We start from the raw sequence: 14,305 nt of genomic DNA on the forward strand, positions 1-14,305 counted from the left end.
AATATGTAAATATTTTTTTGATCGAGTTCTTACATTCTAAAAATAATTAATAATTTGTAAATCGTGTACCCGTACCCATTTTTATCCAAATTTATTGTCCCTATACCCGCCCCGCAACATATCGGGATTACCCGATACTCATGTCGGGTATCCCGTACCCGATATTGCTGGTACCCGTACCTAACCCGAAACCCTAATAGTAAATTTGAAAACCCTAATATCGAAAATATTCCCTAATTTACTGTATTAATATCGATTGTAAGCTTTGAATAGATTGAGAATAAAAGTGAGATGACACTTTATAACTAGTTTCGGTGAGTTTTCAATTGTATGTTCTTTGGAATATAAAAATATTTCAATAGAACTCTTAGATTCTATAAAGTATTCAAAAGAACTCTTAGATTCTATAAAGTATTAAAAGATATATGGAATACTAATAATATCGGGTATTATCGGGATTAAAGGGTATATGTGCAGGTAGCGGGTATAGTATATGGCTAATACTAATAATATCAGATATTATCGGGATTAATGGGTATACCCGTGCGGGAGATGGTATATGGCTAATACTAACAATATCGGGTATTATCAAGATTAAAGGGTATATGTGCGGGTAGAGGGTATAGTATATGGTTAATACTAATAATATCGGGTATTATCGGGATTAACGGGTATACCCGTGCGGGTAGCAGATATACCCACTACCCGCAAACCTCTAAAACACACTACCCAATCTGCCATCGTTTTCCGTTATCGTCGGATAGTGGATACCCAATACCCGGCAGATAGCCGGTCAAAAAGGGGAACTACCCGTTATCCAGTGTCCATTTTGCCACCGCTACACTACACATATAAAAGTACGTCCTTAAATAACTCCAACAAAATGGGAGAGATGAAAAAAAATCATCCATCGTAAATGTGTGGGTCCCACACTGTCAAAAAAAAATTTACACGCAAGATTTTAGTTGTATATCCTTCAATATCCTTAAATAGATGTACTTAATCAGCAAATTAATGTAACTGCAAATAACTGCAAATTAATGTAACTACAAAAATTACACACAATTTTACTCTTTTGCAAATAACTGCTCGGTTTTGTAACTTTCCCAGAGCTGCAATTACCAATCAATTAATAAATATGATCACTAAGAACATATTATTATACATACTCCTTTGCTGTTACTTGTCACTATCTTTTTTGTCCATCCATTAATACTTATCATACCTATTTTAAGTAAGGACCTCACATTCTTAATATTTTTCACTCACTTTCTTTTACATTGTATAAAATAAATGCCGATTCAACTTGAGAAATTTTATGAACGACGGAGAGAGTACTTTTATTTTTCACAATAACAAGACTAACAATATAAAGCAATATGCGATCAAATAACAACACACCAACAATTTAAAAAGCATTAATTTCAATAAGGAGTAGTGAATAATATTTTGTTGGCTCCACATTTAGAATTTGAATTTGAATAACAACACACAAACGAATATCCTTGAATAACAACACACAAACGAATAAATATTTTGTTTAAATCTTTCATATTGTTAGAATTGATGTAATTTTAGGGACAATTAAAAAAAAGTAAAATTGTCTACTTTTTGTGCACGGAAGTAGTATATAAAACTAGGACTCGCATTTCACTATCATTTTTTACTCACATTCATTTGGATTTATTAAAAGTCGTGCGTGCCATTTCAACTTGTGACATTTTATTTTTCACAATAACAAGACTAACTATAGCATAAAGCAGTGGAAAAAAAAATTCTATAATCGGCAATCAAAAAAACAAGACACAGAATTAAAAAAGCATGAATTTGAATAAGAAGCAGTGATTAATTATTAAAGTTAGTGAGCGATTTGAACGTGACTGAGGAGCCCAAGAGAAGCTTCCCAGACTCCACCTCAAACGTATCATACCTCAAAAAGAACTCCACCAACATCAACCTGCACATCATCACCACCAAATCCTTCCCCGGGCACTGCTTATTCTCCACCGTCGGATCCTCCGTCTCCCTCCCATTCGACCAGTACACGTACCTCAACAGCCTCTCCCCTTCCTCCCCCACAAACCTCTCCGCCATGTACTCATCCGGCTTCTCAAATATCCTCGGATCCCTCGTCGCCATCGCCTGGTACCCAAACAGCATCTCCCCCTTCTTCACCAAAAACGTATTCTCATGGCTCCGAATCTCGAAATCCTCCTTCGCCCTCCCGTACTGATACGGCACCGCCGGCTCGATCCGCAGCGCCTCGTACACCGCCGATTTCGTCAAGCTCATCTGATCCAACGCCGCGGGAGTGATCGCACCTTTCTCCTTCTCCACCACCGCCCTGATCTCCGCCGCGAGGCGCGCGTGGAGCCCCGCCCCCCCCGCCCCGACCCACTTGATCAGTGCGGGGAACACGGCCTTCATCCCCCCGTACGCGTTGAAGCCCGCGAGAAACACGAGGTTATGGCAGGCCTCGTCCCGCTCCAGCCCGAGCTCGGCCGCTTCTTCTAGAAGCTTCCCGAGATTCGCCTCGAAGGCGGAGTAGATCTTGTCGTAGTAAGACTTCACCAAAAAGAAGGGGATCGGGAAGTTGTGCAAAAACATGTCTTCAACAAAGTAAGGTACGAATTTGAGTCCAAGCGTCATCAGGGGGGACAGCTGGCCGAAGAGCCACAAGTCCATCGACTTTGGGCCGTCCCGGCCCAAAGTCGTCTCCGCCGGGCCCACCCCGCATAGCAAGCGGAAAACGAACTCAAACGACATCGCATCGTTTAAATCGTTAAATGAGGAGCTTCCTTTGCTAGCTATCTCGTCTTTGAGGGAGGAGAGTAGGTCGGCCATGCCGCGGCGGAACAAAGGGATGAATTGGTGATGCCGCTTCGCGAGGAGGGAGAGGAAGAAGCGCTTGAGGAGGGCGTGGTTCGGTTCGGACGGGTCGAGGTAGGCGCAGGTGCGGTGGCCGCCCGTGAAGGCGGTGGAGGGGACGAAGGTGCCGTCGAGGACGTCCCTCTTCTCGACCTTGGACGTGTCGAATAGGGCTTGGAAGCTGAGGGCGTCGAGGAAGCAGACGACGCGGGGGTCGCGGGCCATGAAGGGGCCGGGCGGCATGTTGCACCGGAACACCGTGGATTTGTATTTTTCCACGCGAGATGTGAAGTACTTGAGCTCGCCTTGGCCGTAGAAGTAGCTTAGGCGGTCGGCTATGGCGCCGAAGAAGGGGAGCCCGAACGATCCCGGGATCTCTCGCCGCGGAAGCTCCTGATCGGTAGACATTGTTGCCGGTTTTTTGATTGGGAGAGATTTGAATGAAATTTTAAGCAGAGACTGATGTATATATATATATATATGAGTAGTTGGAGGCGATGGTGATGCATGCATGTGCTCCATTATTGGGATTTATAAATCAATTAAACGTTTATTTTATTATTAATGGGCTAAACGCTTTCATAATTGATGAAATAAAATATTTCTTAAATTTGTTGGTATTCAATTATTTGATTTTGTTTGACAACCATATCTTTTTGATTAATTATTAATTCACGTGTAAGATTCAGAACACTGCTTGTGTTGGAGTTAAATATTTTCTTTTCTTTTATTAAATGTTTTACTCTGACATTTTACGAGTTTTAACATGGATGTGGTACGGTAGGTGGCCTTATTTTACTCCTCTAATTACTTGAAAATTTGTTACATATTTCCATTTCCGTTCGTCCCACAACATTTTCACATTTCAGCATCTTTGAATGTGGACCACATATTCCACTAACTCATTTTTTTCTCTCATTTTATTATAAAACTAATATTCGCTCCATCCCATAAATTTTGTTAGACTTTGACCGGGCAGGATTTTTTAAAATGTTATGGAAAGTGAGTTAAAAAAAATTAGTTGAATGTGGATGCTACTTTTATATATTGGTTTTATTATGAAATGTGAGTGGGAAATGAGTAAGTGGATATGAGGTCCACTATCAAAAATAGTAAAAAAGTGAAATGTGAAAAATTTTGTTGGATGAACAGAAATAGAAAAATATGACAAACTTTCTTGGACGAAGGAAGTATTTAAATTAGTACCCACTGTTCAATTGGGTAACCGAGAGGAAGAAGTAGGAGACATTGGTGGAGATCTTTTCTATGTTATATTTCATCAATGAGGTAATCCTCTTAATATAGAGGATTACCCTAATTACATATGGTAAGAATCCCCTAATTTTGGTGCTATCAATTATACATTAATTACATGATTATTTCCTTAGTTACATGATTTGATTTCCATATTCTAACACTCCCCCTCAAGCTAAGTGACGGCATCTCCGATACTTAGCTTGCCTATTACTTCTTCAAACACCTTTAGGTGGACAGCTTTGGTTAGGATATCTGTAAGTTGATCTTCTGAGCGGACATAGGGCAACTCAATAATACCCTTCTCTATTTTTTACTTGATGAAGTGACGATCAATCTCAACATGCTTTGTTCGGTCGTGTTGGACAGGATTTTCGGCTATGCTGATCGCACCCTTGTTGTCACAGAACAATTGACTCTTCTGAGCAGGTGGGAAGCCTATTTCTGTCAGGAGTCTCCGTATCCACAAAATTTCAGTTATTCCACTTTTTGCCCCTCGAAACTCAGCTTCAGCACTAGAGAGTGCGACTACTTTCTGCTTTTTACTCCTCCAAGTGACGAGGTTGTCCCCTATGAACATGAAGTATCCGGCTGTGGATTTTCAATCGATTGGATTGCTTGCCCAGTCAGCATCGGTGTAGCCTGAGACTTCCAATTGTCCTTCTCTTTTTAGCAAGACTCCGTGGCCAACTGTCCCTTTACGATATCTCACTATCCTTATCACATCATTCATGTGTTGTTCTTGCGGCTTGTGCATGAATTGACTTACCACTCCAACGGCGTATGCAATATCTGGCCTAGTATGAGCTAAATAGATCCACTTTCCCACCAAGCGCTGGTAGCGTTCTCTGTCTGCTGATTTCGGCCTTTCCTCTATCTTCAAACCATGGTTCTATACCATTGGTGTCTCTGCTGGCTTGCATTCTAGTAGCCCTGTCTCTTTTAGTAGGTCGAGGACGTACTTCTTCTGTCGCAGAAATATCCCTCCTTTTGATCGAAGAACCTCAATTCCCAGAAAGTACTTCAAGTCTCCTAGGTCCTTCATCTCAAATTCTCGGGAGAGATTTTCCCGTAGCTTCTTGATTTCTGCTGTGTCATTTCCTGTGATTATCATATCATCCACATAGATTAGGAGACAAGTTATGTTGTCACCTTCTTTCTTGAGGAAAAGAGTATGATCTGAGTTACTTTACTGATATCCATACTTCTGCATTGCCTGGCTGAACCTTCCAAACCATACTCTAGGTGACTGTTTCAGACCGTACAACGTCTTCTTTAGGCGACATACTTCTCTTGGGCCGAATTCACCAGAATAGCCAGGTGGGACCTCCATGTATACTTCTTCCTCCTTTTTCAGTTCTCCATGCAAGAAAGCATGAGTAACGTCAAGCTGATGTAGAGGCTAGTTTTGATTTGCTGCAACGGCTAGTAGAATTCTTACTGTGCTCATTTTAGCCACCGGTGAGAAAGTCTCGTCATAGTCAATCCCACACGTCTGAGTGTAGCCTTTCGCGACCAGCCTTGCCTTGTATCTCTCAGTGGAACCATCGGCTCGTCTTTTTATGGGGAATATCCATCTACATCCGACTGGTCGTTTCCTTCTGGTAGTACGCATTTCTCCCATGTATTGTTCTTGAGAAGAGTTCTTCCTTCATGGCTTCTCTCTAGTGTTTGTGCTTCATTGCTTCCTCTACTGAGTGTGGTATTTCATCCTCATATATGGCAGCTTCAAATGCTCGTGCCATTTCAGTCATCTGGGCAGTCATGGAGTAGGCAATGGGGTAGCGAGTTTTTCTTCCCTTCCAATCCGGGGAGTATCTTTTTGGGGGCACTCCTCTATTACTCCGTGGTGGAAGAACATGTTGTACTGATGTGTCTGGTTCAGCTTGGATGGTCTCCTCTCTACGCTCAAGGTCAGTGCGAATAACAGGTTGGTCAAATGGACCTCAAGGGAATTGGTCAAGCGTAGGACAGCCTAGCTGGTCAAGCAGACAACAGGAAGGAAACTGGGGATACAGGCAGCTAGCTTCTCAGTCAAGCAACCAGGGAAGGCAGCCAAACAACCAGATGGTTACTTATGTCCCGCCACACCAACGGGGAGGCTAGCAACAGGGTAATCAATTCTACAACCATCAGCCATACCTGCTCGAACATTACCAGCTATCTGACTACCCGCAGCCCAACCATGGAGGGAGGCCGCCAAATCAGAAATATAACCGCTACTCCAATGATAGCCCGATCAATATGATAGTACCGCACCACACAAATGATGTGATGCAGGAAATCCAGGAAACTCAGAGGGAGCAGCGGGCGACATTAGAGATGCTGACACAACAACTTTCTCTAGTTGCAACGTCGCTAGGAGAGTTAAAGGGAAATGACGGAAGAATTCCCGCTACTGAACAGCCGCCTGGGCGTGAACACATTAGCGAAGTGTCCCTAAGGTCGGGAAGGGTCTACCAAGGCCCCAGTTATCCTGTGACGTCCCAAACAATTGATCCTGGACCAAACCGTGAAGAGAAGGAAGAACCCAAGGTGGTGGATCAAGCGAAAGAGAAAGGCAAGGAAAAAGTGGGAGATGAAACCTCAGAAGGAAATCAGAAAGAGGGGGGTGAGAAAGTTAAGCTGTATCCGTACCGCGGAATGGTGGCAAGAAGGAAGGATGCCACAATCGATGTGGCGAGTATGTTCAAAGATGTGGACATTAAAGTACCACTCTTAACGGCATTTAAAATGCCCCCTGTCAGCAAGTTTATTAAAGACTACCTGGCAGGGAAAGTCAATGAGGAGGGTAGAATGATTGCAGATGAAACTGTCTCTGCCGTGATCCAACGGAATGACCTCCATTCAAAGAAGACCGACCCAGGAATGTTCACGCTCCCAATTTCAATCGGAGACGTCCAGGTGGAGCAGGCCATGTGCGACCTGGGGGCATCTATCAATGTTCTGCCATACTCCATCTATCAACGACTGGGAAAGGAAAAGCTAGTCGACACGGATATAATGATACAACTGGCCGACAAATCATGTATTCACCCGGAAGGAATTTTGGAAGATGTTATTGTTAAGGTAAATAACTTTCTGTACCCAGCTGATTTCTTCGTAATCAAGATGACGGAGCCCGCAACAAAGGAGTCAAGCGGAGTCCTACTAGGACGGCCGTTCATGTCCATAGCCAGCATTATCATAGACGTACGGAATGGAACGATCAGCCTAGATTTCAAAGGAGAACAGTACACGTTCAATATTGATGAGGCCATGAAAAGGCCAGCCGACGGAGAGAACGTGTACTCCATCGATGTGACTGAGCCCTTGGTACAGGAGTGTTTGGAGGAAGAATTTTAAAAAGGAAGTTCACTGACTCCGCCGCAGATAAGGAAGTCGAAAAGGAAGTGGAAGAATGGTTTAAGACCATGAAGGTCGGAGAAATGGACAACCAAGCCGTCGCAAGTGCAATAAATGATTTTTGCGAGCGGCCAAAGCCAGCTGAGTCAAGTGGGACAGCTCAAGTATCTAGCCTAGCAAAGCGGCATGATCAAGGCGAGCTACTGGAAAGAGACACAGCAGAAAACCCTCTGCCCAATGAAGAACCAAAACCTGCAAAAGAGTTAAAACCCCTTCCCGCACATCTAAAGTACGCCTACCTGGGTGAAGATGAAACCAAGCCTGTCATCATCAACAATCAATTAACCCAGGGGCAGGAAGACAGATTGCTAGAAGTATTAAGAAGGAATTAGAGGGCCATCGGCTGGAAGCTGACAGATTTGGTAGGCATCAGCCCGGACTTATGCATGCATCACATCCGACTGGAGGAAGGAGCCAAGCCACACCGCGACCAACAACGGAAACTCAACCCCAACATGAGGGAAGAGGTGCTAAAGGAAATCGTCAAGTTGGTTTCGATTGGGATTATCTATTCCATTCCCGACAGTAACTGGGTCAGCCCAGTGCACATGGTGCCTAAGAAAGGAGGGATTCAAGTGGTAAAAAATGAAAAAAATGAACTAATCCCGACAAGGCCAGTTACTGGATGGAGAATGTGCATAGATTACAGGAAGCTGAACCAAGCTACGAAGAAGGATCACTTCCCTCTGCCGTTCATTGATCAAATGTTGGAGAAGTTGGCAGGGAAGCAGTACTTCAGTTTCCTGGATGGTTATAGTGGCTATTTCCAGACGACGTTCACCTTCCCTTTTGGCACTTACGCTTACAGGAGAAGGCCTTTTGGCCTCTGTAACGCCCCGGGCACGTTCCAGAGATGCATGATGAGCATTTTCTCAGACCTATTGGAGGACTGCATTGAGATTTTCATGGACGATTTTACTGTCTATGGGGATGATTTTGATCAAGGGCTGCATAGTCTGAACAGGGTATTGGAAAGATGCCGCAAGAAGGACTTGGTTCTGAATTTTGAGAAATGCCATTTTATGGTTACCGAAGGAATAGTCTTGGGCCACATAGTGTCTAGCAGAGGGATCGAGGTCGACTCAGCAAAGATAGCGGTCATTGCAAAACTTCCATATCCTACCAACCAGAAGGAGATCAGAGCCTTTCTGGGGCACGCTGGGTTCTATAGACGATTCATAAAAGATTTCGCAAAGATAGCCCAGCCACTGACACGACTTCTTCAGAACGAGGTCGAGTTTGAGTTCTCAGATGCGTGCAAAGTCGCGTTCCAATTTCTAAAAGATCGATTGATTAACTCTCCAATAATACGTGCCCCGACTGGAATCACCCCTTTGAGGTGATGTGCGATGCTAGTGACTATGCTGTGGGGGCAATATTAGGTCAGAAAATCTAAGGGAAGAGTTATGTAATCTTTTACGCCTCCAAAACTCTGAATCAGGCACAAAAGAATTATGATGTGACCGAAAAGGAGATGCTATCGGTAGTCTTCACGTTTGAAAAGTTCAGACCATACTTGCTTGGTTCCAAAGTAATTGTTTATACAGATCATGCGGCCATCAAATACCTCTTAGTAAAAAAAGAGTCAAAGCCGCGGTTAATCAGGTGGGTACTCCTTCTACAGGAGTTTGATTGGGAAGCAGTGAATAAGAAAGGATGTGAGAACAAGGTGGCAGATCACCTAAGTCGAATTTTGCAAAAGGACAATGAAGAAGCAATTCCAGACACTTTCCCTGAAGAGCATCTCTGCCTGATCGAGTCATGACCTGAATGCCGGTGGATCAACCAAGCGGAGAGAGTTGATCAAGGCAACCAGAGAAGCAAGGGACAGAACACGAGAAAGGAGCCATGGTTCGCGGACATGGCCAACTACTTGGTAACGGGCGAGTTACCTAGAAGTGATGAGATTACAAGAGCACAGAAGCTAAAGCTTAAAAGCGATTCCCGATACTTCTATTGGGACGATCCTTACCTATGGAAAATGGGGGCAGATCAAGTAATCCGACAATGCACTCCAGAGTGGGAACAGGAAGATGTGATGATCCACTGCCACGCACTGGCTTGCGGTGGGCACTTTGGACCGAAGAAAACAGCAAGGAAAATACTTGATAGCGGGTTTTACTGGCCTGCCATCCATACAGAGGCTTATGAGTTCTGCAAGAAGTGCCCTCGATGCCAACTTACTGGAGGGATATCTACTAGAGACGAGATGCCTCAAAACCCCATTATTGTCTGTGAAATATTTGATGTATGGGGAATGGACTTTATGGGACCCTTTCCCGCGTCTGAAGGCAATCTCTATATACTAGTGGCAGTGGACTATGTATCCAAATGGATCGAGGCAAAGACAACTAGGACGTGTGAGTCCAGAGAAGTAGCGAAGTTCTTGAAATCAAACATATTTACCCGATACGGGGTACCACAGGCTATCATCTCTGACCAAGGAACTCATTTCGTAAACAGAACTATCGAAACCTTGATGCGGAAGTATGGAGTCCACAACCGCCTATCTACACCTTATCACCCACAATCCAATGGTCAGGCTGAGGTTTCTAATAGAGAGATAAAGGCTATCCTAGAGAAGACAGTCAATCCCACGAGGAAGGACTGGAGCCGTCGTCTGGAGGACGTACTCTGGGCATACAGGACCGCTTTCAAAACTCCTATAGGAATGTCCCCATACCGGCTGGTATTTGGAAAGATGTGCCATCTGCCGGTGGGAGTGGAGCATCAAGCTTACTGGGCCATCAAGGAAATGAATATGAATACCGACGCAGGGACTGCAGAAAGAAGAATGCAACTACAGGAGCTTGAGGAGCTCCGTCTGGATGCCTACGACTCTGCTATGTGGTACAAAGAAAAGACGAAGATGTGGCATGATAAGAATCTCTGCAAGAAGGAGCTCAAAGTAGGCCAGAAAGTGTTGCTATTTCAGTCCATGCTGAAATTGATGCCAGGGAAGCTCATATCAAGTTGGATAGGTCCCTATACCATTGTCGCCGTCCGAGCGAATGGTGCAATCGAACTCCAGGGAGGCTATTCAGATTCGTATTCCTTCATGGTGAATGGTCATAGGGTAAAGCCATACAGAGAAGGAATGGAGGTATTTGTGGTGGACGACATTCCACTACTCATGCCTAACTCTCTCCAGTAATCAGGTAAAGGGAATGATCAGGTACTCATAGGTAGTCTGCTTGATCAAGCGGAAAAGTCTCAATCTATTAAACTGATCAAGTGACACCCTAGGGGGACCCAGTCAAAAACCCTTAGGAATTAGTGTAAATAGCTTTTAGTAAGTTTTATTTTTTATTTATTATTATTCAAGTTAAAAAGATGGAAGAAAGGAGGAAGACTGATCAAGTGGAGCTAATTAAGTTTCACTAAGAATTAATTGTCCACTTGATCAGTGCATTTCAAATTTAATTGGTGGTACAACGATTAAGTTGAGCAGGGCAGGAGATGAAAGGATGCGCGCAACCACTGAAAAGGTGTCAGGAAGCGCCATCCGACACAGTGAAAGGACACCCTGGAGAGAGGAACGAAGCGTATCAGAGAAGCTAGGCCAGCTGTCACTCTGAAAAGGCGCGCCCGTACTTGAAAAGCCGCAGGGATCTCAACAGTGGAGAATCCCAATAGTCACAATATCATTATAAAAGACAGATTTCAGATCCGCAAATTACTTTTACCCAAGCCGCCTGTCTCTCTTTCCTTTTTGCTCTCGCCAAAAATTCCCTCAAGATCAAACCTCTTTTCCCAGAGCATCATCTTCTTCACCGAAACCTACATTACCAGTAAAAATGCTGCTCAAACAACTCTCAACTTCATCCTCCTCTTCCAGTTCCAGTGCTGATAATGGTAACCAAGAAACTGCCTCACAAACCCATATAGAAAACCATAGCCCACCTACACCAACCAACGCTCCACCCCAAACAAGCGCCGCCGCTTCATCACCTGTGGTGGATAAAGAAACACAACAGCGCTTGACGAGAATCCAAATGGGAGTAACCTTGTCAAAGGACAAAGCCGTGGCCTCCACATCCCAAAATCATCCCCGAAACCCTTCATCCACCACTCAAACACAAGCCCCTCTTCGCATCCCTGAACCTACACCCTTCGTCCCTTTGGTGTCGTACGATGGGGACGACTTTGAAGAAAACGAAGAGAAGCAGCCCCCCGCCGCTCCGACTGAAGGGATGTCGTCCGTACCGCCTCTGCATGCAGGAGGCACGACTGTTTTTATTGCTCCGACGCCATCCAATGGCAACGGCTCCAGCTCCCCTACTCTCCTCGAGCCAACACAATCGATCGAGGTTATAAATGTTGATGATGAGTCTGCGGAGGACCTTCCGTTTCTTCCCAGCGAGATATTACAGAGGGAGGCAGGATGGAACTTTATTCCTTATGCAGAGGATGAATCGGTCCCGGAGGAGGAGCAGGAGCCACTACACTGCCGGGCACGCAGGGTGGAAGTTAATAGAGTGGGGGGAGGTGGAGGCCGGGATGGCCAACATACAGCAAGCAGAGGAAGGGCAAGAGGAAGGACTCCGTGTAGTGCGGCAGTTGTTGAATGAGCTGGATGAGCCTGAGAACTTAGGAGCCATTGGGGCTATAAACCAGGACCGGAGAGGCCGAGGATAAAAGAAGGGTTGTTGAGGACAGCCGCCAGAGAGCTGAGAAGAAACGGAAATGGAAGGAGACTGTTCATCCTCCCTCGAAGAAGATGCGCCCCGCACACCGGGGCACCGTAATTACTGATGCCCAGGGCATCGTTATTACTGACGCAGACCAACCAACCCCTTCCACAAGAAGGAGTTGGGGGCAGTGACACAGAGGGGAGAGAGCTCCGGTGGGCCCGTACATCCCGCAGGCACCAAGGAAGGCCCACAACACCTCCCGCTGCTGAACATGCCAAACAAACTGTGGTGTTGACCACGGGCCTCCTCCGGCAGATGCTGGTATTTGAAGACCCCAAGTGGAATGAGGAGGTCCACCACATGGTGACGGCCACAAAGCTGATGAAGGCAGGCAAGAGACTCCACCAACCATCCCTGGAGAAGATCCGGGTTGAGGTGAAATTTACCCAGTATATTACTGGGATCGGGTTTGAGTGGCTGCTGGAGAGCGAGGATACCTACGTGCCCACAGACCTGGCCAAAGAATTCTTCACATCCTTCCGGTTTTTCGGGAGTACAAACTTGGAGGCCAGGAGCGTCTCTTTCCGGGTGTTCAGGCGTAAGCAAAAGATGAGCCTGAACGAGTTCTCTGTGCGGATGGGACTCCATACCGAGACCCAGGTAGCTAGTGGAGAATGGTTCGGGCGCGACATTGGCCTTCCTTAGAGGAGGCCGGATTTTGATCAGTAGGCAGTCTGGCAATGCCTGTGCAACGGACATGCCCCCGAGTTTAAAGCGTCTGAGTCCAGAGGGGACCATATTGCTGATCCGGCCCTTCGTCTTGCCCAAGCCTTTCTAGCCTGCAACCTCCTGGGCCAAGCAAATACATTGTCAATTCTTACTCTGGCCGAGCTCTATTTCATGTGGTGCATGAAGGACCAAAGGAGGGTGCACCTGGGCTATTGGATTACCCACTCGATAAGTCAGATTGCCAATCGCCCCGCCCGCCACCTCAACGTCTGCCAGCTTCTCGGAGCATACCTAAGGCGAAATTGGACCCTGGAATTCCTGGAGGGTGTGGAGCTTCCTGATCGCTGCCCAAAACCTGAACTGATTAACATTGATTTCTTTGTAAGAATTCAGGTCCTCGAACGACTACGTGACAGAAAACTCCGCTTCATCTCAAAGGCTCGGAAGGAGAAGCAGGCAGAACAACAAGATGACAGACGAGAAGAGCTAGAGGAGGTCAGACGCGAGAGAAGGAGGAGGATAACAGATCAACCGGCGAGCCCCGACAGGCAGCCAAGGCAGAGGTTGGAGCTAGGAAACGTAGCAGAACCAGAGGAGGCTGCACGTGCTACAAATGAATGGAGACTCCGCATGGAGCAAATGCTGACGCAGCTAGTAGCAAATTCGGACTCCCAACTGGTCGCTCAGTCCAGGGTTCTGCAGGCTATTCGCCAGCTGACCCTCGCTATGCAAACACCACTTCCCTCTGCAAGCTCTCCTCCACCTCGGCACCCGCCATCCTCTAGGTCACCCTCAGCGTCCCCCAGTCAGCTCTGCAAGAATTGAGTATACCTCCCCCGATCTCTACTCATTTCAAGTTCCGAAACTTTTTTAGTTTTATTTGTTTTTTGTTTTGGGTATGTATAACTGTTATTCTGCTCCACACCATACTTAGACTTATATTGGGTCTAAGTGTGAGAAGTATGCATGTCCACTTTTGCTATCTGTTTTGTTCGTCTGCCCATATCTGTTTTGGTTTCCGTTTTTCTGTGTTTCTTAGCATGTTTTGATTATTGGCACAGCCTCACACTTAGCCCAATGCTTGGTCTAAGTGTGAGAAGTTTCTCTTGTTTGTTTTTGTGAAAATTGCCTGTACCTAACCCTTCTTTCCACTGCATCCAGTCCCTCGAGGACGAGCTCATATGCAGTGGGGAGGGGGGACAGGTTAGTTACAGAAAATTCATACATGCTAAAATTTTCAAAAATAACAAATTTTAGATAGCAATAAGATAGAAATATGCATGAAATCGGATAAATGAAAGACTTGATTACTTCGTGGAAGAGTTAGAGAAAAAATTCAGTACGCTCACATGTAAAACTTGATTGCAAAAACTTGATCAATTTGAATGACGCAAGTATGATGGAATCGCTCAATT

The 14,305-nt window shown here is 45.4% G+C and overlaps 2 protein-coding genes across 2 annotated transcripts; one reads left to right on the plus strand and one right to left on the minus strand.

Annotated features, from left to right (window-relative positions):
- Positions 1-1,682: 1,682 nt before the first annotated feature.
- LOC121806687 (allene oxide synthase 3-like) lies at positions 1,683-3,325 on the minus strand. Its single transcript, XM_042206808.1, has one exon. It carries the CDS (start codon positions 3,274-3,276, stop codon positions 1,846-1,848), a length of 1,431 nt encoding a protein of 476 aa, XP_042062742.1. The 5' UTR covers positions 3,277-3,325; the 3' UTR covers positions 1,683-1,845.
- Positions 3,326-6,366: 3,041 nt separating this feature from the next.
- LOC121808959 lies at positions 6,367-7,467 on the plus strand. Its single transcript, XM_042209516.1, has one exon. It carries the CDS (start codon positions 6,367-6,369, stop codon positions 7,465-7,467), a length of 1,101 nt encoding a protein of 366 aa, XP_042065450.1.
- The last annotated feature ends 6,838 nt before the right edge of the window (positions 7,468-14,305 follow it).

The sequence above is a fragment of the Salvia splendens genome, chromosome 6 (genome assembly GCF_004379255.2).
Source record: "Salvia splendens isolate huo1 chromosome 6, SspV2, whole genome shotgun sequence".
NCBI lineage: Eukaryota > Viridiplantae > Streptophyta > Magnoliopsida > Lamiales > Lamiaceae > Salvia > Salvia splendens.